This window comes from Channa argus, chromosome 11 (genome assembly GCF_033026475.1).
Source record: "Channa argus isolate prfri chromosome 11, Channa argus male v1.0, whole genome shotgun sequence".
NCBI classification, from domain to species: Eukaryota; Metazoa; Chordata; class Actinopteri; order Anabantiformes; family Channidae; genus Channa; species Channa argus.
Genome location: NC_090207.1, coordinates 21,796,273 through 21,823,557, shown reverse-complemented (window position 1 = coordinate 21,823,557; position 27,285 = coordinate 21,796,273). Strand labels below are relative to the sequence as shown.

Sequence of the window (27,285 nt, the reverse complement as noted above, 5' to 3'; positions counted from 1 at the left end):
AATCACCATCGGCGAGTCATTAAAAGTGGGAGAGGAGCTGGGTGTGTGGAAATGCCTCATTGTCTCCCCGGGTGCTACTTACAACAAGAGACCTGGACACATAGTCCAAGGCCCTGATGAATTGAGCCATAAAGGTGATTGGCTCAAATGAAAGTCTGCGCCTCTGAGGCAAGAACACATCTGTTTGATTTGAATACATCACTGTGCTGAAAGGACTGCATGCTCAACCTGGAAGAAAATGATACATGGGCATAAACAAGAGATTTGCACAGTGGCTCGGCGAGAATTCCATCATCAAACCTGGCTGGCAAGTGAGACAAACCAAGCCTGTGGGATACATAAGCCTTCATTACCGTGCTGCTACTGGTTGTCAGGTTACAGATGCAAGGCCTCGGGTGCAATGTGTGATTTTCGAGCAGCGGCTGCTTGCTAATTACCAACCTAGGCAACGCTCAGCCATTAAAAACGCAACCCCGAGTGTCTGCTGAGCTAATTTGTCTAATTACATATTTGTAACTTATGAAAAGACCTAACATTACCCTAAAGGCTTGCTCTCAGAGTGGGAGCTGTGTAGATAGTAAATGAAAACTTTGCAGTCTTACTATAGCTATGCAAGTGCCTCGATAGCTGCAAGGGACTGGGAGTATAGGAAAGATTGTGAGGGGGAGGTGGTGGAACCCCTGTTGGGTGAGGCTGTAATTATTTCTATATCGGCGAGATTCCTCTCCTATGGGACAGCCACCCACATCCCGCCGACAAGCCTCCTGTTTATTTTTCTCAGCATTAATGTGGCCCTTTTTTTCCAGAATTTATCAGTAAAACCAATATTTGGTGCCAGTTATTAGAAACATAGGCTCCAAGCCGGAGTAATAGATTGTGACTGAGCTGTCACAGCGACGAGGGCCCATGGCAGCTCTGCAAGTAACAAGTATCTTTAAAGTACCAGGATGATGAAGATGGGCGGACCCTTCGTGATGGGTCAGTTTCTCCAAATTCGAAAGGTTTAAACGAACAAACAAAAAAATCCAATTATGGTGATTATGAATCATGTTTGCTGAGTTGAGTGCCATGTTTGGGAACAATTTTCACTCAGAGCATCCGGGTTGCCACTGGGTCATATCTTACGTGCACTGTTGAGCAAGTTAAGTCACTGTGTTTGTTTTTTTTATTGTATTACCTCATCTTGAATGGCAGCAACATAACGAGGCACATCAAATCAGAGAGGATCAGAGATCAAGAGGATAATCATGGCAGACTAAGTCAGAAGAACAACAAACATGATGACGCCATCTTTTGCCTTCCTTCCTTCTTCCTCTTCTCAACAACTTCTTGTCTTGGCTGGCTGACCGTGATAGCATCACCGAGTTCCAGTGTAGCCACTCCCATGAGCTGGGCAACCTGGCTATTTTGCGGCCAGATGTCCTGCCAAGCTGTCTTCTAGGTAAATGTACTGTAATCAGCCACAACATCACTATCACCTAGGGGTTTTATCGTTGCAGTGGATAGGGGTCAGCATAGGAAAATTCTAATGTTGGCCGTGATCAGCGGTTGTCAGACACAGCATATGACAGCTTGCTTTGTGCCCATTGTGACCAATGACATCATTTAAACCATCAAGTGGTAATAATAATGTGGCTTATGAGTCTAGATGGGTTACAGAGAGATAAGATTGTAAGTGTTGACCTTGTTTGCACTAAAAGATTCTAAAAGGGAAAATGTAATCATTCACTTCAACAATCTCTGTCTAAAATTTGCAATCAGGAGATAAAGCAATGCTGGTGTGGTTTGCAATCCGTCAGTCTTGACTCAACCCACTCATTTGTGGAGAGCGTGGTGCATCAGGGCGAGCCAGAGATGTGTCAACTGAAACCTAGACACAACCTCAGAGACCTGATGAGGCCTGCTATCTCTTTTACTTTTTACTCATCGTGCCTCAACTCTTTCTCACAGCCTCTCTCACTCTCTTTTTTTCTAATCAGGTGAGATTTTATCGGCCCCCCTCTGTCAGTAACCGCTATCGGTTGTGAAATTTCAGAAGGCAAAGCGTGTGGGAACCACAGTATCAGTTGTGCTCATCTCGCCCAGCACCTTTATAGACGCGCAGGCGGCTTCTGAAAAGGTGAGAAAAGCTTCACAAAGAGCATATCGGAGGCCGGTTAAACACAAACTGACAGTGGAAATACTTTTGTAGCCTGTTCAACCTCTTCGTTCTGCTTCCTCCTTTGTTCTGTGCTGCTAGACTGTACTGCCTCATTGCAAGATTAATTTACAACTTTGAGAAATAGCATGTGAGGAGAGGCCTCATTTGCATGAATCTGCAGAGTATAGTCTGATAGTCTGCTGGCTTAGAAATCCCTATCAATCAGACCATTCTCAGGCATGAATACAAACACCTGAAGGACAAAAAATGGAACTCAATGATGGCCTCTCCCTAAGGGCCCCCATTATGTGCACTACAGCACCATTCAGTGCGAGTATATTCTTCCTCAAGCTAAACCGATGCTCTACATTCAACATCACGATCAAAGTTAATTCTTTGCACTTACAATTGAGCTGGCTTATTGAATTTCAGCATTCCGATAAATACAGCACGCCATTAGAGCTCCCAGCACGGATGCACCATAACACAAAGTAATCCCCTGGGTGCTAGTGAGACGCACTCTCTCAGTAAGCAGAAAGGTAATCCAGCTGAGAAGTGGGGCTGTGATCACGAAACTTTGAATCTCAGCATGAGATGGTAAAATGTGGGTGGGAAAAAGAACAAGTGAAACTTCTTCACTTCTTCAAGTGCAAGTGTAGGAGATGGAAAAAAAAAACTTGCCCTGTGCAGTTGGAAAACATTGTCAGCAGACAAATGGATTATACACATTTTTACAGAGGCTCTCTTCATAACCACTGACATTACATATAACCAACAGACAGAAAAGTGTAGTCACACAGGAAGAATTGTTAGGTATGATGTTGAGTCTGTGTGCCATTGTCAGATCAATACTTAAAAAAAAAAAAAACACTTTTAAAACTTTAGCGTGTTCCTCGATTTAAGCTGAACTGTACTTTTTTGTGAATCTCTAATGGTCCCTTAACTGAAGTGTCATTATCTGCCTTCATTAGTTAGGGACAGGAAAGACATGATGGAGAACCACTGAGTGAAACTGACAAGTCATATGACCGTAGGCAGACTTGAACTGGGAATGCTGCAGTTCATGGCTGACGTCTTAAAGCAAAAGTCACATGGCTGCCACATATATGAATAGCTTCAATTATGAAGGCTGACTGACTGATGGACTCAAGCCCTGCTACAGTGACAATCTTTATATAATCTCTCTCTTTTTTTTTTTTTAAAGTTAAGGTTCATTTGTGACTGGATTAAGATTTGGATTTTTATACACTTTCTAATAGGTGATCTGTTCTTGTCCTCCTGATCCCTAGAGGTGCTGCCATCTCTTTTTCTTTCCTCTTTCAAAATGCATTAGCATAGCTAGCAGCACGGGGGCGTCTGTGGTTCCATCAGTAATGTCATGGGCACTTTAACATGATGAAGCACGCCGTGGCCCCGCTGGCATGAATAATTCACATTACCATGCGCCCAGAGAGAGGTGGGGGTAGGATGGGGCTGGGGGGGGCTTTGCAACAATGAATTGTGGGAACAGATGTGTGATTTTTAAAGCGCATGGGCCTCTGTTTTGGGTGAGTGAGCAATTTTAATTCAATTTGATATTTCTCTTTTTAAAGTGAGGCGAGTCCTTGAGCTGGGCTGGAGAAAATAAATAAGGTGGGATCAGAAGAGGGAACCATGGTTATAGAGTGGGAGGGGAAAGGGGTGGAGGTCCTCCTCACCATCCATCACAGTGGCACTTCAATGATTGTCAAATAAGTAGCCCTGTCCAAACCCATCTTTTATCATTATGTATGAATGAATCTATCTGGGGATCATATCATCCAGCACATGGGAGGGCTCGATCTCATATACATGATAGGGAGACAATATGGAAATGGAATACATGATAGTAGAATGGCTTGGATGGGGAGATGGATTCACATCACTGCTTGGGAGAATGGACCGCTATTGGATCTGAACACTGTGTCTATTCTGTCGGTCTTGGAAATAGAAAATGTACAAGCTACTGCTCCCTTTGGAACTTAATACAACATATTTTTGGTCTACTCATACCAACAGAATAGCTCCAGAAGTAGCACTGACAAATCTTTCTCTTTGCAAAGCCCTGTTTTATTAAAAGTCTTGGAAATTCCTAAAGTAACATTTTTCATACTAGTAATTGCATTGAGGTTTAGACATTTTAACACATAGTACCCAAGGGCCTTGGCTCTAAAGCCAATGTGAGAACTTTAAAGTAAACAATTCAGCAAAGGTGGGTGAGAACTCTTGGCATGGGATTAAGGAGGCTGTGTCTGCAAAAGCTGCTCTCAATCCATTTCCAAATTGTCACGGGTCCTTCTAATAGGCAAAACAAACCCACCTTAATCTCTGCTAATCACACTTAAGCATGAATGTTTCATGTGGAAATGCCTGGTTACAATTTAGAGGCTTTTTCCTCATTCCTGGGGTAACCCTGCTACAATCCAGAAATCCTTTTGGCCACAACAAAGATGAAATGTGATGTAGAGACATCAGATGTGGTGCAGTGCACACAGCATGTTAGTAGGAGGAAGCAGAATCCCACATTACAGGCACCATGTTTGTTGACTACATGAAACACTGCAGATAATGAATTCAGGCTGCCAAATTTCAAGATGTGCCAAAAGATAAAGCTGTTATAAACAAGGAAAAAAAAAAAAACAACAACGATAACATCAGTGATTGGCTGTGATTAACATCAGCGTTCTTACTTGTGTCTCAGAAATTCAAATTACAATCCTAATGTAGGCAATGCCAGGGACCAACCTAATATTATTATTATTCGAGACAGATCATAACCCAACGGTGGGATGATTACATTTGACTTGCAATGATTCCCCCCCTCGAATGAGAAAACAACAGCTTGGAAAAACTAATAGACATATTCCCCAAAGTAGTTTTGCTGCTACTGCCTTTCTTTAAATAAATCTCATCACTGCAGTGAAAACTGCTTTGATTTCCACTGCATTTAAAAAGTGGAGACAAAAGTCCAACCCATCTGTCCCTCAACTTTGTGGGGTGCAGTGCAACAGAGGGAAGGATTTATCACACACAGCACGGTAAAGTGCATCTGCATCCGCCACACTGCTCCCACTCGCATCATTATCCTCATCGCCTATCACTTCCCCAGCTGAGCCCCCTTTTGGAAACAGAGGCTGACACATCGACGGCGGGTAAACACCTTTAAAAGGATCTGACGCCTTGTAATGGAAGAAAAAACACTTCCGTATTGTTTGGGACCCCTGGCGCTGTGCTGGGCTTATGGAGGAGTAAGCCATCGTCTGGTGTCACCTAATTGGATCAAGTTTGTGTGGAGAACAGATGTGTACGGCTGGCTGAGGTAAACACTGGACCAGAAGATGCCAGGTCTGAAATTGCTTTGAAAATCGTTTCTTCCTCCATAGAATGAGTGAGAATAGCACAGAAAAAATACAGTGTAAAAGAACATTTGTGGTGCAGTCTGAAAAGTAATAGTTTCCCTTTGGTGTGGATTTAAAAAAGGTCCCTATTTTCTTCGGTTCATCCAAGGGCCCGGCCATACATCTGTCTGGAAAGGAACGCGTGCTACCCAGAAATCTGTAACCAGGCTGAGGCAGTTAGCATAGCAGTGGTCATAGCACGAGTGATGATCCTTGGCAAAGAACACATTATACCTTCAAAACCAAGTATTGCTGATCTAATTAAGAGCTGGCAAAAGGTGTCATCAGGGTCTGACAGATTTCAGCCCCGAGTCTTTCCCACTTGCAGTGAGCTGCCGCCAAAGTGACAGACATTGGAATGAACAAAGAGAGATGAAGAGAGACGCAGAGAGACAAGGAAGCACTATTTCCAATCAAGCATCTGCCTCCCCTCCGACGCAGCTCGATTTAACCTTGAAGAGTAATGAGATCTGACTTGCTTAAATGTTAGCATTCTTAAATCATCAGGAAGTGCCTCCAAGGAGCCGATAATCACTGTGCCAAATTGCTGCGCTCGCTAATTTCATTTCTCCCTAGCATTTGCTTGCAGTTAATGTCGATTATTCAAGAACAGGCATTTAATGCTGCCAGGTCCCAGGGGTGTTACATTAAAATGTAATAACTTGCAACATAAATGAAAACAAAAACCATTACTTTCTTCCCCCCACAACTTTCTTCCCTCCTCCCTTTTCCTCAGCTACCTCTCTCCCTTCCTCCCTCTCCAATCTCTCTCAACTCCCTCCTTCCATAGTGGGAGTTCGAATCTAATTCTCAGCCCATCTGGCAGGCGTAATGAAGGCGGGCTGGGCTTGCGGTGCCCTGCTGCCATGGCTCGGCGGAGCGGGAGGCTGGCTGGCAGATTGGGCCGCGATGAGAGGAGGGGAGTCGGGGAACCTGCTGAGTGAGTAAGCCAGCCCAGTTAATCTCCCATGTGCCCCAGTGTGATCGGGGCCAAGGCCAACCACACACTGAGGGCACAGTGGATGGGGTCTGGAGTGTGGATGGTTGTGAGTAGAAGACTGGAGGGTGAGTTCGGCGATCATTTACATTTCCTGACATTTAGCTGACTTCTATCCAAATCGACTTTCAGTGAGTAAAAAAGTAAAACAACCTTCTTATCGAAGACCACCAAACACATAATAATGCATAATAGTCTATGAGAGGGTCACAGCTAAACCGTGTCAGAATTAAATCACACATGCCCTGTAGTGAGGTCAAGAAATTGTTCATATTCTAAACCACCGAGAGCAGAAATAAAGGACTTAAGAAGTAAAGATGTAGATGTGAGACTAAATATACTGAATTTATGTGTTTTTCATAAACATGCTTTTGTAAGATGTCTGTAAGAATACGGAAAATAGGGTACAGGCCCAACTTGGTCAAACATATGTCAGAGGATACACAGACGAGAACAGGTAAAGTCAAACAAACAGGTGCAATCTCAGAGGAAACAAAAGACAAATAGTGTCTCAGCACCATCTGGCACAGACAGAAGTGCATAAGGATTTACATATGGTCAAACATGGCAAATAACAACTGTGAAGTAAAGCTGCACAACACATTTAAAAGTATTCTGGATTAGTACAAACGCATAGTAGCACAGAGATCTTTTTGTCATAACACACAGAGTTGGAAAAAAAACATCAACCACAGTAATTTAAAGGTGTGTTAATGTCAAAGATTTTCATGTACAAAAAATATACAAACAAAAGAACTAAAGATATTAGAGGTTTACCTTTGGTTTACAGTAAACACTACTTTCAGTACTATAACACTTTCACTGTATCTTCCAGAACTACTGAAATCTGTTGTTGTGAACAGGCGCCTGCTAAAGGGGAACACCAACCGAGAGGGTGAAGCTCTTAGACGCTGGAGAACCAACACAATACACACACACAATATGATTGAGCTCCTTTATCTTAACACAAACTCTTCTCCAATCACAACAATCTCTCTGCCGCTGTTAAACCCACATATGAGGGAGGTAGCAAGGTGGCCCGGTGAAAGATCTGCAGTCGCACACATCTTCCTGTCGGTGTACATGTTTACTATGCTTCACCAAACCAAAGCTTTATCACCGGCACTTGCTGTAAACGCTAGTTAAAAACATTACAGGAAATCTGTACCTGCTTGGTGCTTGTGTCGAAAAAAGAAAAACAGCAAAGGCAAGACAGAGGTGCGACAGTCCCATTGTCAACGAGGCGTGGGAGAGAGAAAGACAAAGAACAAAAATCATACAGGCGGACAGAAAAAAAAACTTATCTACCACAACATAGCAGGAAGCTAGGTTGACAAAAACAGCAGGTTTCCCTTAGCTGTGCTCTGGCCTCTGGAGAAACCTCAACACTGTCATTAACAGTTACTCTCATAAACACACCAGCATCAGCTGGAGGTATAATTGCCCCTGCGTCTCCTGTAATCTTATACCTTACCTGCTGTTACTGTCAGACACCTTCTCCACTGAGAGAGATGGAGAGACAGCGAGAGAGAGAGAGAGAGACATGGGGGGGGGGGGGAGGGTGGTTGTAGAGCATACGTGTGTTTGGTGAAGTTGGAGGCAGGTAGGTGTTGCTTGTGTACTGTCAAGGTAGGGAAAGTAAAAATAAGGGTGAAGAGAGAGAGAGAAAAAGGAGACAACACATGCCAGAAAATCAAATGAGAGTGCTGCTCACAGAATTCCCAGGAGCAAGGCTCAGGGGCTCCGATGGAGGGAAATCGTGTTCTTTTCGTTGAGTGATTAGAAGACGAGTGGCAGAACATGACCTACTTAGTCTAACTTTTTTGTACAGGTTTCGAAAAAAGATACTCATGTGGGTAGAATTAGAGGGTTGGGTGGGGGCTTTAACCCTACTAAATTCATAGAAACATTAACAATACTAGAAATAATTGCTAGAGGGTATTTGTGAATAAACTACCTTCATCTCATGACCTCTTGCAGTCGTTGTCTATGCTCTGGCTTTGTAGCCAAGAAGAAAAGATGGATGCATTTGATCCTACAGATACACAAGGTTAAAATGCAAAACAACATATGAATTAAACATCATCTGACACTCTCTAAAGGCTACACGAGGAGGTTTTAGTACCTTCAATTTTAGCTCAGAAAGTGTGGTGGGAGGTGTAAACGTTCAGAGAGCAGTAAATATAAAAATAAGGAAAAAAAGATGAAAAGCCTGTTTTTTTGTTTTAAATCTGTGACTGAAAATGCCAAAGCGTTGTCGTTCCTTTGCCCTATTACAATCCCAAACTGGAAATCCACAGAGGCCATGAAAAAGGAACACTTTAGCTCTGCTGTAGAAATGGGCCTGCCTCTGGCTTTTCTTAATTTCAGGCTTTGTTTGTGGAGCGTCGGGGAGCTCTCATGGGTTTGCGGGAAACCTGCAGGCCTTTTGTCTCATCAGTAGAGGTGGCTGCTCCTCGGTGCCTGCAGCGATCTGTTGGCGCACACCTTTTGTTCTACCTCCGCATGCAAGATTTGGCCACAGGTCTTGGATTACAGGCTACATAGCCAGCACAGGTCCACCGCTGTTTGTTTCCCCTACAACAACTGTTCTGCGCTCATGACAGACGCAGGAAATTGACCTCCATATCAGTCAGACAAAGCCAGATATGTTATGAAGAAGAAGGAATGAAGTACAGCCATCACATGCATTGGGAAATGAAAAGTCTTGCAAAATATGCTCTTTTTTTTTTTTTTTTTTTTACATTAGGTCCTGCACCAACTAAAATGGCCTCTAGATTCCTAGGGGGCACTGTCAATGCTGCAATGCCTGCCTCTTTAAATGACACAGACTAATAATACACTTGTGGCGCTGAATTAATAAGCTGCAGCGTGATAAATCTGTATGATTTATTATGTTCCCCTCCAGTGTATAATCAAGTTGAATGAGAGAGAGAGAGAGTGAGAGTCAAACAGAGGAAGACTGAGAAAGACAGAGACGTGGCTGGATCTGAATTGAGACACAATAGGCCCTTCCTTTGCACAGCTGAATGGACAGGCTTACGTAGACTTGAATGAGAAGTGTGAAACACTCAGCCACTGAAATCAGTGGGTGTTGTGTTTAGCAGAAGGAAGATGATTAAAATACCAAAAAGTTCAATGTGCAGTGTGCCGCGAAATATAACATATGGAACTGCCAAAACAGAACTAGCAGACGTTCTCCCCCCCCCACAAAAATGGTCTATTTCTTTTGGAAGCATAAATTCCCCATAAGGCGGTTTATGAGAATATCACACCTCTATGGAAGTCTCATCCCACAATCCACAGGAGGCTTTCTCTCTCTCCTGTCTGCTTCTGGTGGGCTGCCATCGTATTCATTCCATGTTCCCAGATAGATGTTTGTAATTGGAGCTTTAATTTATGATCGGGCCTTGGTGCAGGATAATGATATGGAGCATTGTAATTTGCTGATGCAAATTGTACGTTATAATGGGGAGCCATAAAAGCCCAAGCAACATCTCGGAGACTTGCCAAACACCCTGAGCGTTCATTACAGCCCTCATTAAAACATCCACGTCGGCATTGGGAGCTCTTACAAATGGAAGGAGCATGTAATTGCTGCTTGATTGTGGTATATGTAACATATGATAAAGTGGAATTACCACTTTATTTGTCTACAGTGTCCGTGAAACTTAATGGGGAGAAAGCCTGCAGTAAACAAATCCTCAGAGCATTGTTTGATTGTTACATTATAGGGCTATTTGTTTAAAGTGGGGCAAATGTGAGTTAGGGGACAGTGCATCCAGGACAAACTAAGAGTGATGATAATCAAGGCTGGGCTTACGGGGATAAAACTAATGCTTTTACCCATGAGAGCCTGGGTTTCATTTGGACTCACTCCAGAATGGGTGACAGCGTAGAGCTTCGTCTGGGAATATATTCACAGGATTTAATAAAGGAAAAGATCTGTATTGTTCTTTTTCATTACCGTCCAGAAAAGTTACATTATAGATTTGCTTTAAGGGTGGAGGGACTTAAAAAGAAAAAAGGTTAGAGTGAACCAATGAAGTCACCCCTGGTGAAAACATATTTTCTACTAACCTCACTTATGGTCTTTAGGGTAAAGCGTCTAGCCATTTCCAACAGTTGATCTCAATACAGTCCTGACAAACAGGGCATGTGGAACGCGGTGAGGCTGAATGGCCCAACTTTTAAGCAGACTTAAGAGCAAAGCCAAGTGGCAAAAGCAATTAAGAGTTCATTTGGAACAACTGAACTATGCTAGGGCTGTTTTTTCTGAGGCCTGGTCAACTCTACTTCACAGTGTTGCCCTATTATTCAAATGACCTCTCCCAGAGTCCCCTTTGTGTTGGTGCCGTTCTAATGCATCTCCATTAGAACAAAGCCTGAGCAGCATTGCTGAAAATGAAGTTTCCCTCCTCGACTCTGAATTATAGCAGGCCTCTACCACCAGAGCGGTGTGTGCTCAGCCACTGGAAAAGGATTTTCAACCGTGCCATTCAGCCGGGGCCCCAGAAGCCTGCAGCTTTTATCTGCAGACTCGTTGATTGATGTGTTGTGGGCCCTGCTGTGGTTAACAGCAATTTTTATCTGTTGCTAGCGGCAACAGCCCAGGTCCCTGGTGCGCAGAGAGCAGCAGGGCCCTGGATCTGAAGCTGGACCGCACACGGGGATAAACAAATAGGTTTTTCAAGGCAGACAGCCCTCATAGAGAGGCCCCTGACAGGCAGCGCCCCACCCCAAGGCCAGGACAATGTCAGGGCCCCAGCCCACTCCTGCTGGGCTCTGAGTTTCCTTCACTAATTTTCACCATGTGCAAAGCCGGTGGTATAGAGACACCTGCACACCCCACTGAAAAGTAACCCGACAGAGAGACAGAGAGAGGCAGACAGAGTGATATACAAAGAGAGAGAGAGTCATAAGGATGCTCACAAGGAGGCAGATGTTTCATGTACTTTAGAGGAAGAAGTCATATTTTTTTGTTGGAAGCTCTGTGTGCTGACACTGGTATAGTGATGAAAATAGATTGCATCAAAAAATAGTATAATATATAATTTCCTTTAAGTCACTGTGTTCAGCATTTAACCGAGTGAATCTGTATCATTTTGTTAAATAATGCGTGAAGCTTTTAATGGTTTCTATTATAATTAAGTGACATAATCCTTGAATTTGATAAAGACTTTGTAAAAAGCCTCATCACTCAGACAGGGAAGTGTATTTGCCACAATGTGGAGGTTGTAAATGCCAAATCAATTAAAACAAGGCTGTTTAAGAATGCACAAATGACTGTTCTGTTTAGTGTGAGACTCATTTAGCGTTAAATATGATTATGACAACCCTAGCAGGGAAAATGAAGAACGGGTGTGTCTGTGAGCTCCGAGCACTCCAGCTCAACTCAAACACTCCGGCTAAGGTTTAACTCCCTGACATCGCAGAGATAAACCCTCCCAAAACAGACTAGTCAGATTATACTGTCACAGACAAAGCTCTATGCTTTTATCGTGTGTGAAAACATGAGCTGCAACTTGGCCTTGGGTGGTTTCAAAAGATGGGGGGTGGGAGACTAAAGCTCAATCACTTTGTCTGAAAGGGAATGGAGGCGTGTTGTCTTTTTTGCTTAGCTAAAGCATCCCATCCAAGCATCCCATCCTCCATACAGTATATCCAGCCCAGGGGTAGCGACTGGATAGGCAGATAGTTGCAGTAAGATTTTTTGACATTTTCCCTGTCTCTTGCAGCTCGTATCTCGCAGGCGCAGAGGGGGATGTTGGGTTCTTTATCAAGGAGCCCCTGAGAGGATGATAAATCGCCAGAGCCTAGGCCCATCTCCGCTGGAACAACAAGCAGGTAGCAGTGCAGGAAACAAGGCAGAGATATTGTCTCCCAAACATAGCTGAGGCTATAATGAAGCCGGCACAAAGCAGGGAGGAGAGAGTCGACCTGATAAACAATTCCATATCCAGTCTTCCATAGAGAGCAAGATAGTGAGTCGCAGTCCGCCTGCCACATATCTCTGCTGGACTCAACAGTGCAGAGATTAGCCCTCACCCCTGAATGGCGAATGAAGGCTTGATATAGGGTGGGTGGTTGAAAGCCATTTCATGTGTCAGCTGGACCAACACACCATGTTAAGAGGAATATGTGAACTGAAAATAGTTTGTAGTAAACTGACCAGGTAAAATCAATGTGTATTCATTAGCTTTCTGATGTGTTTTATTATATTTTATTATCATATCATTAATATTAATAATTAATAATATTATAATATCATTTTGTCCGGTCTTTGTTGCACAGCAACTCACCAGGACAAGTTCAACATCTACGGCATGACCATAAATATATTATATATTTCATGTGGTTTGCTGAATATTTATTGTGAAATTGATCAACAATAAAGCAGTTGTTAAAAGGATGAGTATAAACTAAATTGCTGACACTTTAGCTAGTTTACTGCTACTGTATATGCTGTATACAAAAAAAATGTTTTATGTTCAGTTGTCTGTGTAGTTGCCAATTGTCATCTTGACAAAAACAAGAATAAAAAATCTTTATTTTTAGCACACATAGAAATGCTGTAGGCACATTAAAACAAATGATTTATCAAAAGAATTCTCTAATGTCAAAGTCTTGCATGTCAGTGAAAATAACTGGCTTGAGCAGCTTCATTTTAGGAAATATTTGCACCAGTCTGCAAAAAGTCATATTCCGCCCAACATTGTGTTTGCAATTCACTACTAATTGGAAACAGTGTCAGTACTTGAAAATATGGATTTAATTAGTGTTCACCAGCAACTTTCTCATTCAGTGATGAAGTATTAGTTGGCTGTTACTGTATCACTTTTCTGTTTTATCTTTGAACAAAGCATAATGACAGAAATGTCTTACTTAAATTATAATTGAGCATTTTCCATGAAAAAACACAGTTCCTGGTGAATTAAACCAGCGAGCAAAGCGTTCAGTATGCAACAGCCAAAACACTTTCTTTAAAGGAATTTGTTACGTCCAAAACACTCCAATTGTGACTCCAATTTACTTTTATCGTGACTGGCACTAAAGCCTAAAAACTTCCTTCAGAGTCTTGTGTAAACCATTCAAATATAAGTCCATTCAAGCCTGGCAGGCAACATAAGAACGGAGACATATGGAGGAATAAACAAGAGGAGGTGTTATCTCCCACAGAGGCAGAAAAACAAACTGTCAGGAGAGATTGCCTTTTCTACCTCTTAGAGCCATGTGACAGATAACCAGCCCCCATCTACCAGCTTGATTTTTTGATTGTTTGTGGAGAGCCTGAGCAGTAGATCGTGATCAGTGCCAGGAGCCAGCCAGCAGATAGCCCTGACTATGCTAGTGGTGGCCGGTGGCGCGGAATGCACCTCTGTGCCTGTCTGATTGACACCTCGGAACCCTTTCCCCACCCTACAACCAGCCCTCCTCCCACATACATAACCTCTGTCTTCCTTTTCCTCCAGCCATAACACTCTATCCAGCCGCTGGCCTTTTCCTCCTCCTACTCCTCCTCCCATACCCACTCAGCCTCGACTTGGAAGCTCCCCGGAGCCCCCGTGACCTCACACCCCATGCCCCTTCGAAATCATCATACTGTAAAGCCTGAAGCACTTACAGATAAAGAGACCCCAGAAATCAAGCAGGCCTGGCAGCAGAGCAGATTGAGAGTCAGAGCTCAGCGCCCAGGAGGTGGCCAGAGGCTACAAACGCTGCAGATAGCACCACCGGATAGCCAGAGAAGGGAGCCAGACGTGAAACTTCCTGCCCTCGTTACTGGACCTTTCTTTGCTTGCACCATACCCTCGCCCCATACCACCTCCAAGCCCCCTCCACCTCCATTTTTGCTTTCTCTGACTCTTTCCTTCCTCCTTTCAAATAAAGAGAAGGCCTCGTTCCCTTCCGACTCAAACTGACAGCTCAAGCCAAAGGGCTCCACAAGCTTTTTTGGAAGGTCTTGTTTGTTTTCATCCATCTGTGAGTATGTGGCCGCTGGGGAATAGGAATGTGACATGTTCTATTAAAACAGAATAAAAAAAAAACAACAAAAAAAAAAGATTGCATAGAGATCAATGTCTTTTGAAGTTAAGCTTTGTTCAGCGCTTTAACGCAGTCCTTTGAGGCAGATTAACAATGACAAACCATTTATAGTTGTTTTGTTTGTCGGGATGATTGCTTCCAAGCTGCAATAAGAACTACCATATGCCAGTCATCAGCTAAAAGTAGCTTATGAGTTCCCCTTTAAGCAAAGGACATAAAGGACGACTGCTGTCTCTTTCACCCAGAGACTAGACACATCATTGAAACAATGGGAGGGGAAAAGCACAAATTTATGGTTCAAAAACACATTGGGGTGAGGCAACAGATGCTTTCATGGGATAAAAATAGTCCCGCGCTGACAATCTCTGAGCTAGTGTATGTTTGAAAGGATTAGGCTGATGTTTTCCAACACATCACTAAATATTCCTCTCGATCACAATTACCTTGAACAGCACTCTACATGTTCTATGATCTCACTGACTCCTGTTAATGTGTAGTTCCGACAAATCATAAGGCGTGTTTAACTGCTACGGGTGTTCCTGAACGTCTCAGCGTACAAGCATTTGGTGATTGTTTTTATTGTACAGATGCAGGGACCTTTAAAAAGCTTTTAGGTATATTGTCAGATATATGAGCAAAAGGATCCTCCATTGACAGTCACTAGAGGAAGACATAAAACTCTGACAGCCAAATTGCAGCAGTGGTGAATGCTGCTGATCGATGCCAATAAAACAAGGCTCTTTTCGCCAAGGTAGCCCAGGACACCCTTCCGCAATTTAAGCAGTCAGTCAGGCAGATTTAATGTTCCTAATATCATGATTTCTCCATTACTCTATTTAACATAATTAAAATGTCGAGCGCTGGGGCCATAAAGCAGGTCGTTGGAGATTGTAATTCTGCCGTAAAGCTATGAAGCATGAAAATGTCACTTACCGAGTAGCCACGGCCTGACAGCGAGTGAGTGGAACTCTGTAGGGAGAGAGAGGAGAACAGGGATGACCTTTAAGGAGCGTTTCACTTGCTGACACAGACATGATGAAGCAGCACCGCTTTAATATCAATATTCACGTTAACCTTTTACCCACCCTGCCATGTAACCCACGCCCACACACATCACTCCCATACATTCAAGTCTCCACTGAGTAGTATCCACTGTTAAAACAATCACTCATATCCTTCTGAGAGATTTTCTTTTTGACTTGTCATAAAAATAAACTGTGGATAATCTTAATTATTTGGTAAAGTGTAATGCATCACACCACGTGCATTACTTTGAATGAGTCTGGGACACCTACTTTGAAAGGTGGCTGCATGATGTATCTTTGTTGACATAAAATTACTTATGCTTCTGGTTGTTTTGAAGTGTATTTCAAAATTTCCACCTTTATTTTGTTCCGGGTTGACTTAGTTTTGCTGTATTACACTGATCAACAGAAAAAAGACTTTCATGTCATAATGAGAAACCAGATCGCTCTAAATTATTTATATTATTTACATAAGAGTGCAAAAGTTTCCCCCTTTAAAGCGACTTACCTGAATCATCACTAATGCATCCAAATGGTTTTAGCAGTCGTTAAGTTAGTTAAAATGGATCCCCGCTTAACTAACTGAGTACCTTCTGCACCTGAGTGCACTGAATGTACTTTAAGGATTGCAGTATAAATACATTTGTTTCTGGAAGGTCCAGTTACTAGTGAATCAGTATTCCAGCCACAATCTACACCATGAAGACTAAACAACATTCCAAGCTCTGTGAAAAGATTATTGAAAAGCAAAAGTCAGGGGATGCGTGCAAGAACCCTTCCTAGTCGATAAAATCCCTCGTGGTAGAGTTTCACAAATGGAAGGCATATCGCACAAGTATAAATCTGCCAAGAGCAAGCTGCTCTCAAACACTGTGACCATTCAACAAAGAGACTGGGGAGGGAGCCCACCTAGACACATATGACTCGTCTGAAGGAGTTACAAGCTTCAGCAGCTGAGAGGGGAGCGACTGTACAGACAATATCACTGGTCAAAGCTTTATAGGAGATTGGCAAAAAGAGAAACAGTTGCGGAGAAAATCTCATACATTATTGGCTTAAGTTTTTAAAAAGCATGCGCAAGACTCAATTCGAAGAAGGTTCTTTGGTGTTTTAAGATCAAAATTGAGTTTCTAACCATCAGACTGGACGCTATGTTTGGCGGAAACCAAACACTCCACATAATCCAAAGCACAACATCCACAGTGTGAAGCATGGTGGTGACAGCATCATGCTGCGGTGATGCTCCTCTGCGGCAGCTCCTGTAAGGCTTGTGAAGGTAGAGGGTAAAATTAATATATGGATACAGTTGGCAAAATTGAACTGCAAATAGGGAGAATATTTGTTTTCCAGAAAGACAATCTTTCCAAGCTTCAGCCAAAGCTTAACAGAAATGATTTCAAATTCACTCATCAATGCTGTGCAACTTTACAGAGGTTGAGGAGTTTTGCAAAAAAATATATAAGAAAAACAGCAATGTCCAATTTATTCATTCGAGACTTATATTTTTTTTTCAAAACCTAAGCCCAGTTTAAACATGTGGAACCGTTTATGTTATAAATAACGTGTGACCTGAGATAGTGTTTATGCAATAGAGCCATAGAGATGAACCACATACAACACAGACCCTTTCTGTCAATAAAGGGGGGCTACCCCATCTCATCATATACACAAGGACTCGAAGAATTTTCTTGGGTCTGGTCTTTCATGATTCCTATCTGACATTGAGAAAACAAATGTAAAAACATGTAACTTCATATATCAGTAGATAAAATGATGAAACACACTTTGCTGTTGGATTGAGTGACAGCTTACAGCATTTCAAAAATGTTTGTCTTATTATATTTTATGATTTTGCAAATATTTGCTTTTTACTCAAAATGAATGAAGTGTTGTATGAGAATAGTTTCAACAGGGATTTTAGGATAAGTGGCATGATGCATAATCTTCAAATACACTAAACATAAAAGACATCCCATTTCCATTTGCAGTGTAACCTATGGACAAAATAAATCATTTGATGTTCACCATTAAACATTTACTGTAAAAAAAAACAATCCAAGCTGGAAAAATGTTTTTTCTTCTCTTTAGACACTGCTCTACATTCAAACCTGTTCGTCTGTTTGAGATCCTTTCTAAAATGGTGTCTGTCGCATTTTGAAACCAATCTAAGCCTTCTTCATTATGTTTTGTACTCTGAATAAATGTCTCTTTGTGCATTTATTGAGGTGTTTGGACCCATCAAACTCCTCCTGTGTTTTCTAATGCAGTCCTTTAAATAAGAGCAGGATAGAAACCGAAAAGGCTTGGTTTTGTTCTGTTCTCTGGCTCTGTCTGTCAGCGCCCAGCACGAATAACAATCTCCAAATCCCTCCCTCCACTTCCACTTTTCACTGCTTTTATTCCTCTGTCTAGATTGGCAATTTCTCCCTCCCCCCCTGATCTCTGGAGGGGACTTTTCTGCTAGACCAATTTCATCCATAGGTCCACCTTCAATCCAAATGACCTCCCCCACACCTTCACCACCACTGCCTCTCTTGTTTTGCACCCTCCCGATGGCCCTCATCCATACTCCCACACCTGCTCTAGGCCTCAGCCCTCATCAACGCCTGTGTGCTCCTCTGATTCGCAGGACGGCTCCTGTGGTGACGATTAGGGAGGAGTCCCGCCGTGAACCGGAAAGCAGGCTCTGCAGGAATCAAAAGGCTATTCCCACTCTGTTCAAACCCTCTGCTCCCTTTGCTACTGCAGCCAGAGAGAAGGCAAGAGAAGTGGGGAGGAAGAACTGCACAGAAGGCAAAATCTGTGGATACAAAAGGGCCAAAAGTGTGTTCCAGTTAGAATGTGGTCTGTTGTCTGTGCACTTAAATGTGTGTGCGCTTGAATGTGTTATTGTGTGTGTGTGTGTGTGTGTGTGTGGGTGCATGTGTGCATAGGTGGTGGGAGGCCAAGGCCATTTGGAATTAGCCTTACTATGTAGAGTTCATTCAACTTGGAGCATTCTGAGTAGAAAGAGAGGCTTATTTAAATGATAATGAGGGACAATCCATTGGATTTAGTGCTGGTGAAGGGAGGAAAAGAGGGGAGGGAAAGGGGGATCCATTAAAACGCCAGCGGTTCATAAGCCATAGGGTCGGCATACAGCTAAACACTCTCTCTTAAAAGCCATTATACATGGCTCTCAATGGATTTCTGCAGCGCTTAGGACTTCAAAAGGATTTAAGAACCCGCCCCAGAGAGGGAGTGTGGGGGAGGGAGGAGGACAACTCGGTGTGTGTGTGTGTGTGTGGTGGTTATGGTGGTTGGTGGTGAACGGGATGAGGCGGATGCCAGCGGCATTTAAGGGTTAACTAAACAGCCCCGGAGAAGAGAAATGTTGCTAAATCCGCCCCCTAATCCTCTACCCATTTCCATGCCCCCTCCTCCACTCTCCTCACAAAAAAAAAGAAAGAAAAAACTAAAAAATGGCGACAAGAGGGGAGGATCCAGTCCATCTTCTCCCAAACCAGACTATTGGTTTTTGTCGTTGCAGGGGAGGCAGAGAGGTGGGCCAATCAGAGCTTGTTGGAGCATGATGAGGAAAGGGTGGCAAACGTGTGTGCCCTCTGTGGCAGGAATATTGGGTAGGTGGGCGGGTGTACTGTATGTGTGTGGGTGTGGATGCATAAAGGAGGGTGTTAGAGACCCTGACAGCACTACAACTGCCGCCCTTACCTCTGCAGGACACAGATGCAGTGGTACCCACCCCCACCAACAACTCACATTTCCCTAATCCCTGTGTGGCTTAGTGCCGGGGCCCCGCTGCACTGCAGGCACAATTACCTAGTCAAAATAAACAGATAAAGACTCAACCATGGCAATGAGCAAACAGCATCTCCTGCAATTTTTTTCACCCCCTGCTCCTAAATTGATGCATGACTGTTTTTACAGGCGGGCAGGGAGGCGCGTCCGCATCTCGCATTTGTCTCTATTTCCTTTGGCGGTAAGACAAGAGAAATCCATTTTACCCGTTGTCGACGCGGCATCATTAGTTAAGAGCTCTTAAAGCTGGGAGCCACTTTGATGTGGTGGAGCGTATTTTACGAAAATTAGCAGTGCTCTGGGTGCGGTGGTGGAGATTTCATGGAGCTGGAATAAATAAGAAATATAGGGGAGACAGTGCTGGGGAAGAATGCCACTGTGAGTGTCATATGCAGGCCTCCACTGGGTGGAAGGCAACTGGCAGCAAAGAGAAGGACAGAAACACATACCCACAGGTAGAGACAGGCAGAGGGGGAGAGATGGATAGATACGGATGGCGTGGCTACAACGATCAGCATCTGTGCACCATTTATTTGGCAGCAGATTAGAGAGACATGCCACATCTAACATCGTCGGCAATTACAGCGTGCAATTTTCAACAGTGCCCCCCACCCCAACCGCTATCACCGCAACAACCACCACCCCCACCACTTCCACCCTCACTCTACCACCATCCCCCTTATCCATGGCCCCCCCCTTCCCTCTCAGTTCTTGTCGTAGATCCCTGTCAGAGCTGTCAACCGGCGTCGGTCTTTTATCTGACAAGCCCGCCTCTTCCTCCTGACTTTTTCATTAAAAGACAGCCTTTTACACAAATTCAAGAGAAACACTGTGAGGGGAAGCGGGGGGACAGCGCACGAGAGCAACAGAGCAGCGAGGCTTAGAAAAAAAAACAGGATGAAGATGGGAAAAATTAGGCTGGATGATGTTTCTTTTTTGTATTCCATAAGGCTACATTTTCAGTTGGAATGGTTGAAACAATGAACTTAATAAGTTCATTAAAATCTTTTTCCTTCCATAATTTAACCCCTGCTGAAAAAGGAAGCTGCATATTTTCCTTCCTCTTCCTTCACTGTCTTTTCCCTCCTGCTTTTGTCAGCTAAATAAACAGCCTGATTGAATTTAGTTAGGTTTGGAAGGCCTGCTTGACAGGCATTAGTTAGGAAGCATATTTTCTACATTCATTTAAAATGAGCCGCTTGGGATTTTGCATAAATTCTCATTACTTCCCCTATATCAAAATTACATTATTTCATCCCTCATGGTGAGCCAATGCCTGGCCTCAATTTTACTTTGCCACCTACACATCCTCTAAACGAGTTGGCATATGGATGCCAGCGCAGCGATAATTGGAACAGTTTCCTTAACTCGTTGCATTCTGGGGTCGGCGAGGTCAGCCCACACCTGGCTGAGCCGTGTTAGGTCGTGCTTGCATTTAACTGTGCCATGCTTTAAATAATACCAGGCCAACTAGGTGATGCTGTGCGACTGGTCTAATCATTTCCTGTCTATGTGCTGCGAGTCAACCAGGGCACAGGGGATTTATGAGGTTAAAGCTGGAAGCAGCAGGAGCTACTGCACCAGCTGCCCTCTGATCTTCGCCTCAGTGTTGCTGTCGTCTGCGTTCTCTCTATATCCCACCTCGGGTTCCCCTGTATTGGTGTGTGAAAGTGGATAGCCTGGCTCTCTGTAGCAGGGCAATGAAAAGAGTAAAGGTCTCAGCCAAGGTCTCACCTCGCTGAGCTGTTCTTTGGAGTTGCTCCTGTTCGGTCGGCTGTGCTCCTGCATGGTGTCATCCTCGCTGACTTTGACCGGACGTAGTACCAAAGGCTTGATCTGCAGGAGGCACAAGAAAAAGAGAAGGGGTCTTCAAACCATGTTCTAACCTCGTGAACTAAACCACTATGTTCACAACGAAGCAATTTATCCTGAGAGGCAGTGATTTATGGTTACTTTTCATACATGTGAGAGGCGTAAAATATAATCCTAAAAGCCGCTCTGATATAACTGTAAATCACCACAGAGTGATACTTTTAAAAAATTGTAAGGAAGAAGATTAAAACTGTTATATATTAATATACCTCCCTACTATCATTTTGTAAGTACATGTCTGTGAACCTTTTTTTTTTTACACAGCAACATAGTTTTATTTAATGTTTGTAAAATTTTTGCCTTTAAAACCACCTTGCCTAGAGCTAAATGTTCTTCATGATATCAGTGAACATAATGTTTGCAATCCTTTTTGTCAAAGTGACATTATTATTGCACAGTAAATGGGAAGGGAATATATATATAAATATGTAACAAAACTCCCCTTACTTGATGCATTCAGCGGCTATAAATCCACTCAGAGGTTAACAATTTTATGTTAGCTTTATTATGCTTTGTATTATTCATGGACAGTATGTAATCTGAAAATGTATGTGACATTTATTAGCACACACTGGCCTATGTAACAGGTTGTAATATAAACAAACTTTTAATAAAACCAAGAATGATATAAATTGTGATGTGATTGATTTCATGCTTTATCAAAATGAACCACAATTTAAAATGGGTACGGTACTGGAATTTTTAAGTAGGTAATTCACTTTGCTTCTTGTTAACACGAGCAGCAGATGAGTTGATGAGCATTTTCAAGTTATTATTGCAAACATATTACAAATCTTTAAACCTGACAGATTCACTGAGGGCCAAACAAAAAAAAAAAAAAAAAGAAAAAAAAAAGAAAAGAACCATAAACTAAATAAAAACCATCAGTAGGACAACATCATTTCAAGCTCCAGATGTCCTTTTATTTCCCCATCACTCACTGCGATCTATCGCCAACTCCACAAGTTAGGCAGCTGTGCTTAACAATATAACAAGTACAATGGCTTCAACAGACTTTCAATGAGCCATGGTGCTTCTATTCTTAAAGTGAGTCAAACACAGAGTTCATGCGGTGTGCTACAGCTCAGTGTCAGTTTGTGATTTGGATAAATGTAAAGCAGAAGTGGCTGTAGCAAAAACACCTGCAACCCTAAACCTTGACCCACTGGTGTCACACCAGACAGCATATATAAAGATGGACGATGCGTCCCCGCCTCCTGCCACCATACAAAGTTGAAGCCACTGATCCACGGTTGCAGGAGCTGCCATATTGCGGTTATGCAGCAAGATTCTGCGCAGTGGCGTCAAGGGGATTTGGCGCCAACGCGCTGGACTCGGTCCTCGCATTTAAATAAACTTAAAAACAAGACACTATTGCTAAGTTTGGTTACAGTTAGTATTGGCTGATGGTAGCACCTGTTGCTTCATTCATTCATCAGACTGCAGTTAGCTGTTAGCAACTTCTGCCCTTCTGCCTTTTGTCTCAACAGCAGTTTGACATTACTTTAATGTTGGCTTTAATGTTGTTGTTTTTTCCTTTTTCATCCTTTTGGCTTATCCTGTGAGTTCAAGGTCACCACAGCGGATCACTGTTCGCATGTTGATTTGGCACAGTTTTTACGCCGGATGCCCTTCCTGACGCAACCCTCCCCAATTTCTACCGGGCTTGGACCAGCACTGCACAGCTGGGGATGGGACTGGGCTGTTAGGGGTTCAGTGTCTTGCCCAGAGACACTTCGACATATAGCCAGGATCGGGGATCGAACCACTGACCCTGTGGTGGACAACTGCCTTTACCAACTGAGCTACAGCCGCCCCTGCACATATGTTTATTTACATTTAAGAAGAAAGTATAATACTTAAGGCTACCTCTCCTGTCTCTGCTCCGCTGAGCCGTCAGACTGTCAATCAAAGCTGTCCATCATATTTATCACGATTTATATATATTCACATATATTCATATATATTGTAACCAAATAAAGTCATAATATGCACCGACATGACAGAAACCACCTTTAGGGAACGTTTACTTGATTTTTACTTTTAATTTAAAACCTTGTTCACCTCCCATTCACTGACATTAAATAGGCGGGATTAACGCTTGTACTGCAGGCAGACACAAGGGGCAATTAACTTTGCGTAGCTTCACTTTTTGGAGCTGTGTTACTCGTCCATCTGTATATACAGTCTAAGTCAGAAAGGAATGTAGTATCTGTAAGTGTGTACACACAGAGAACATTAATGTAAATTCAGGTTTATCTTTTGTGACCATAAATTATTCATCCATTCTACATATTTATAGTCGTCCGCATTACCTTAATGAGGCAAGCCAGTCATTTCTTAGTTATAACACTTTGCACATACAATTATTAGTTCACACATGGCATAAACACAGAAATTCAAAGCATTAGTTTGATGCTTTCAGAGGTTTGTACTATGTGCTCTTCATTAATGTAAATGTAATATTAAAAAACTAATAGTCTACAATTATAGTAAGAATTTAGGATCCACAAGTCAGCAGGTTCATTAGTTAACGCTGCCAAAAATAACTGAGGTAAATAAAAAATGAAAGAGGTCTACTATCAATTATGCATAGACAATGCTCAACAAACTTTAGCAAAACTTTATTTATTTCAGTTTTTCTGGTCAAATTCATTAAAAGGATCTAAAAATAAAAAAGAAATCTGCTTTTAGCAGCTTAAATGGACAAACGCCAGCATGTGCACTGAGCCACATCGTGGTAACCCTAACGCCAACATGGATGGCTTATTTTATTGCAGGCCATCAAGATCCACAGTTGGCTTCCATCCAAATTCCCAACCAGATGGGAAGTTGGCAAGCTCAGCAAGGAAGACTCTGTGCCGGTGCAGCACCGGCCAATCACGATGTCCCATGCTGCCATCCCACCTCGGAGTACGGTGGCAATGGCCGTGGGGTGTAATCCATTTGACTAGCAGTTTGCGTGTAGCAGCTCCCCTGGTGGTGCGCACGGTGGCTGGCCCAGGTCTCCTGATCTCCACTGTAATTTAAGCAGATCACTGCTACAATTAACCTTTCCCAGTAAATATCAATTATGGCCCCCGGCTGGGCTAGAATTAAAAGGGTCATCAGCTAATCTGACAGGTCCTGCACGCTACCACCTGGCTGGGAGAGAGGGAGGGAGGCAAAGCGGCAGTGAGAGAGTGTTTGTCTACCCTTGTGCCCACCAGTGCACATGCCAAGTAGACACAATTCCCTTTTAATTACCCTGCCACTGCCAGGGCATGCATGCTGATTGGCCAAGGGGCATTAGCAGTGCGCTGAGGTCAACAGTGACAGGATGGGGGTGGAGTGGGGTGAGAGTGGGAGAGTAGAGGAGGGAGCTGCCGCCAAGCAATCAGGGTGCAGAGATGGAAGGAAGAGAAACCTGGCAGGTGGGCCTAATCAGGTTTGACTTCCACCTCTACCCGCCTCTCCTTCTGCCTCGCGCTCTCTCGACTAGCTGTCAGCCTAATCACTCCTTGAATCTCAAAATAGATGGTGGCCTTTTTATGATTTCCTTCTCTCAAGGAGACTGCAAAGAGAGCAATCCTCCTCGGCAGGCAGGCATGGAGGCAGAGACAGAGCATCGAGGTACAGTCGGAGTCACGCCGCCGTCAAGTGCAGCAGTTGATTACTTTGTTTACCCAGCATCTGTGTTGCTAACAAATTCCTGAAGGCGCCCATAGTGTTTCAGTCTCCTCTGGGGCCTGCAGCTACATTACCCAGTCAGCAATCAACTTGGCTATTGATCAGAGCACAGTGTCTAATTAGGCACCTAGGTTAATGATGCAGCATGCAAGGACTGTTCCCTGAGCCGTTGTTGAACGGGACAGGAGAGCAATTGATCTAGGCAGGAATTCACCAACTCTGACAAAAGATTAGCAACCCTGACTGCCTGTGATTAAGGCAGGGACTAATTTTCTCTCTGGGGAGGTGTTTAATTGGCCCAAAGCTCCCAACTGTACAGCTTTCATGTGTTGTTTTTCCTTTTTTGTCTACTCATTAATGTTAAGGGACAAGTTAGTCCCTTAAGCTTCAGGGTGGGGCTAATAGTGTCTACTGAGATGTGATTGGATGTGAGCGGTGACATAGCTCAAGGTTATTATGCCTTTCTACTACATTTGAGCTAATGCCTTTGAAATGCACTTTGGAAAGCCCTAAGGGAACAGGTCTTGGCCACCTGGCTGTTACACTTTGAGATCTGTGTGTGTGTGTGTGTGTGTGTGTGTGTGTGCGTGTGTGTGTGTATTAGGTTTGTTTATATTGGGTGGTTGACTCATGCGATATCAGGGCAGGGTTAATCAGGCTGCAACAACAAGTGAACGTGATAAATCTGTGTGTGGGGAGGGGACAGTATGACTTAATACGACAGATAGAAGAGACATAGTAAAAACACAGCTAAGTAAGAGCCTGTGTTTTACATGAATAATGTACTAGAAATTAGCTCCATTAGTCTCGGTATTGAACATGTCTGCAGTCCCTCTCTGGAGGCTGCCGCTCTGTGCTCTTTAATTATCTTCAAAGGACCCTCCAGCATCTTAATTTCTCCCCAAGTTGAGTACTGCTGACTTGGGTCTGCTCATTTGTACTAACCCTGGGTGAAGTCACAAAGCCCTGCCTGATTAGAGAGGGCCAGCGAAAGTATCGACAGAGATAGCAGCGGTTCAGTTCATGTTAGGGTTGGCTAACTTTTCCTTCCTCTCTTCCTCATTCTCCTTTCAGTCTCGATCAATCTGTAGCCTGTCAGGAGGGAGCTGCCTAGAGGTTGACGGGTGGTACTTTTTTGTCCTGCTCCTTTGATCTTCCATTCTGCTTTACCTTCCATAGGGTTTTAGGGGGGCACTGCATGGCTGCACGGTCCCCCACCTATTTCCTCCTCGAGTAAGAGAAGCTGTTAGTCCTGACCTCGTTTTTCTTCTCTTTGCTCCAGCTCCTCTCACTCTGCCTCGTCTCTCCCTAGCCTGCTGTCACCTGTCAACAGCGCTCAGGGAGGCTGTGCCTCAACCTTGTCCCAGTGTCAATCCTCATTACCCTACGATCTTGGACTTTGCCCCTGCTTGCTACTTCCTTTCTAGCTGCCTTGATGCTCTTCTGCTACATACTACCATGCTCTAAATTTGGCCTTCCTATACACCGAGTGAGAAGAAGACAAGGGGGCAATACAGGGAAAGGAGAGATGAAGAGGATGGATACACATCCTTCCTCTAATTTGTTCTGAAAAGTGTCCTGCGCAAAGGACCCTCACCCCCATTAACCCAGCGACAGGCTGCTACCGCTGCTCAGGGAGGCATCAGTGTTGTGTGCATGTATGTGTGTATGTGAGGAGGGCCTGGTGGTGCGTTGGGTGGAGGCACCTCAGCACTCAGTGCCGGGCTTCGGCATCGGCTCAATCTATCGGCTCATTATCCCCCCCACCCAAGCTGGGGTGCAGACAAGTGCACTTTAGGGCCACAGGCCAAATTGATTCATCTGCCTTCATTTTCTTCAGGCTCAGAAGTGGCAGCTGCTCGGAGGCAGGGGAAGGAGCTATAGGATGGTGAGAAACAGACACTGGAGAGAGAGAAGGAGAGAAAGAGAGAGTCACAGAAAGCGTGAGATGAAGGAGGGATGCACCAAGAGAAAGACGTGTTCCTGGCTTTGTTCCTTATCCATGTCTCATTTCACTTTTCCTACTCCTCCTGCTTCTCACTCTCTCATTTTACAGCACAACCAACACCTCCCTCTTTTGAAACTGCTATCAAGACATGCACTCACTCCCCCACCAAGTCCCAAGTTGAAAATTAGCCCAAGGACAAGCAAGTGGATTTACTACAGGGAGAGCAAATGGATTTTTGCTTTTATTTTGACGAGTCCCAATGTATCCATTAGGCCTCTTAATCATACATTATTCATAGAGCTCGCCTTATAATAAATGACCATATAAAAAGGGGTACACATATTATACAAGACCTAAAATGCCCCATAACTCTC

At 43.6% G+C, this 27,285-nt stretch overlaps 1 protein-coding gene across 12 annotated transcripts in view; it reads right to left on the bottom strand.

Moving 5' to 3' along the window:
- fbrsl1 (fibrosin-like 1) overlaps positions 1-27,285 on the bottom strand; it is a 267,834-nt gene that overhangs the window by 132,291 nt on the left and 108,258 nt on the right. For 11 of the 12 annotated variants that reach the window (XM_067519813.1, XM_067519814.1, XM_067519820.1 and 8 more), the window contains exons 3-4: positions 21,157-21,258; positions 15,533-15,568 (exon numbers count right to left, since the gene is read on the bottom strand). In XM_067519813.1, coding sequence (XP_067375914.1) covers positions 15,533-15,568; positions 21,157-21,258 — 138 coding nt within the window. The remainder of the gene's footprint in view (positions 1-15,532; positions 15,569-21,156; positions 21,259-27,285) is intronic. The other variant, XM_067519818.1, reaches the window with a different exon arrangement.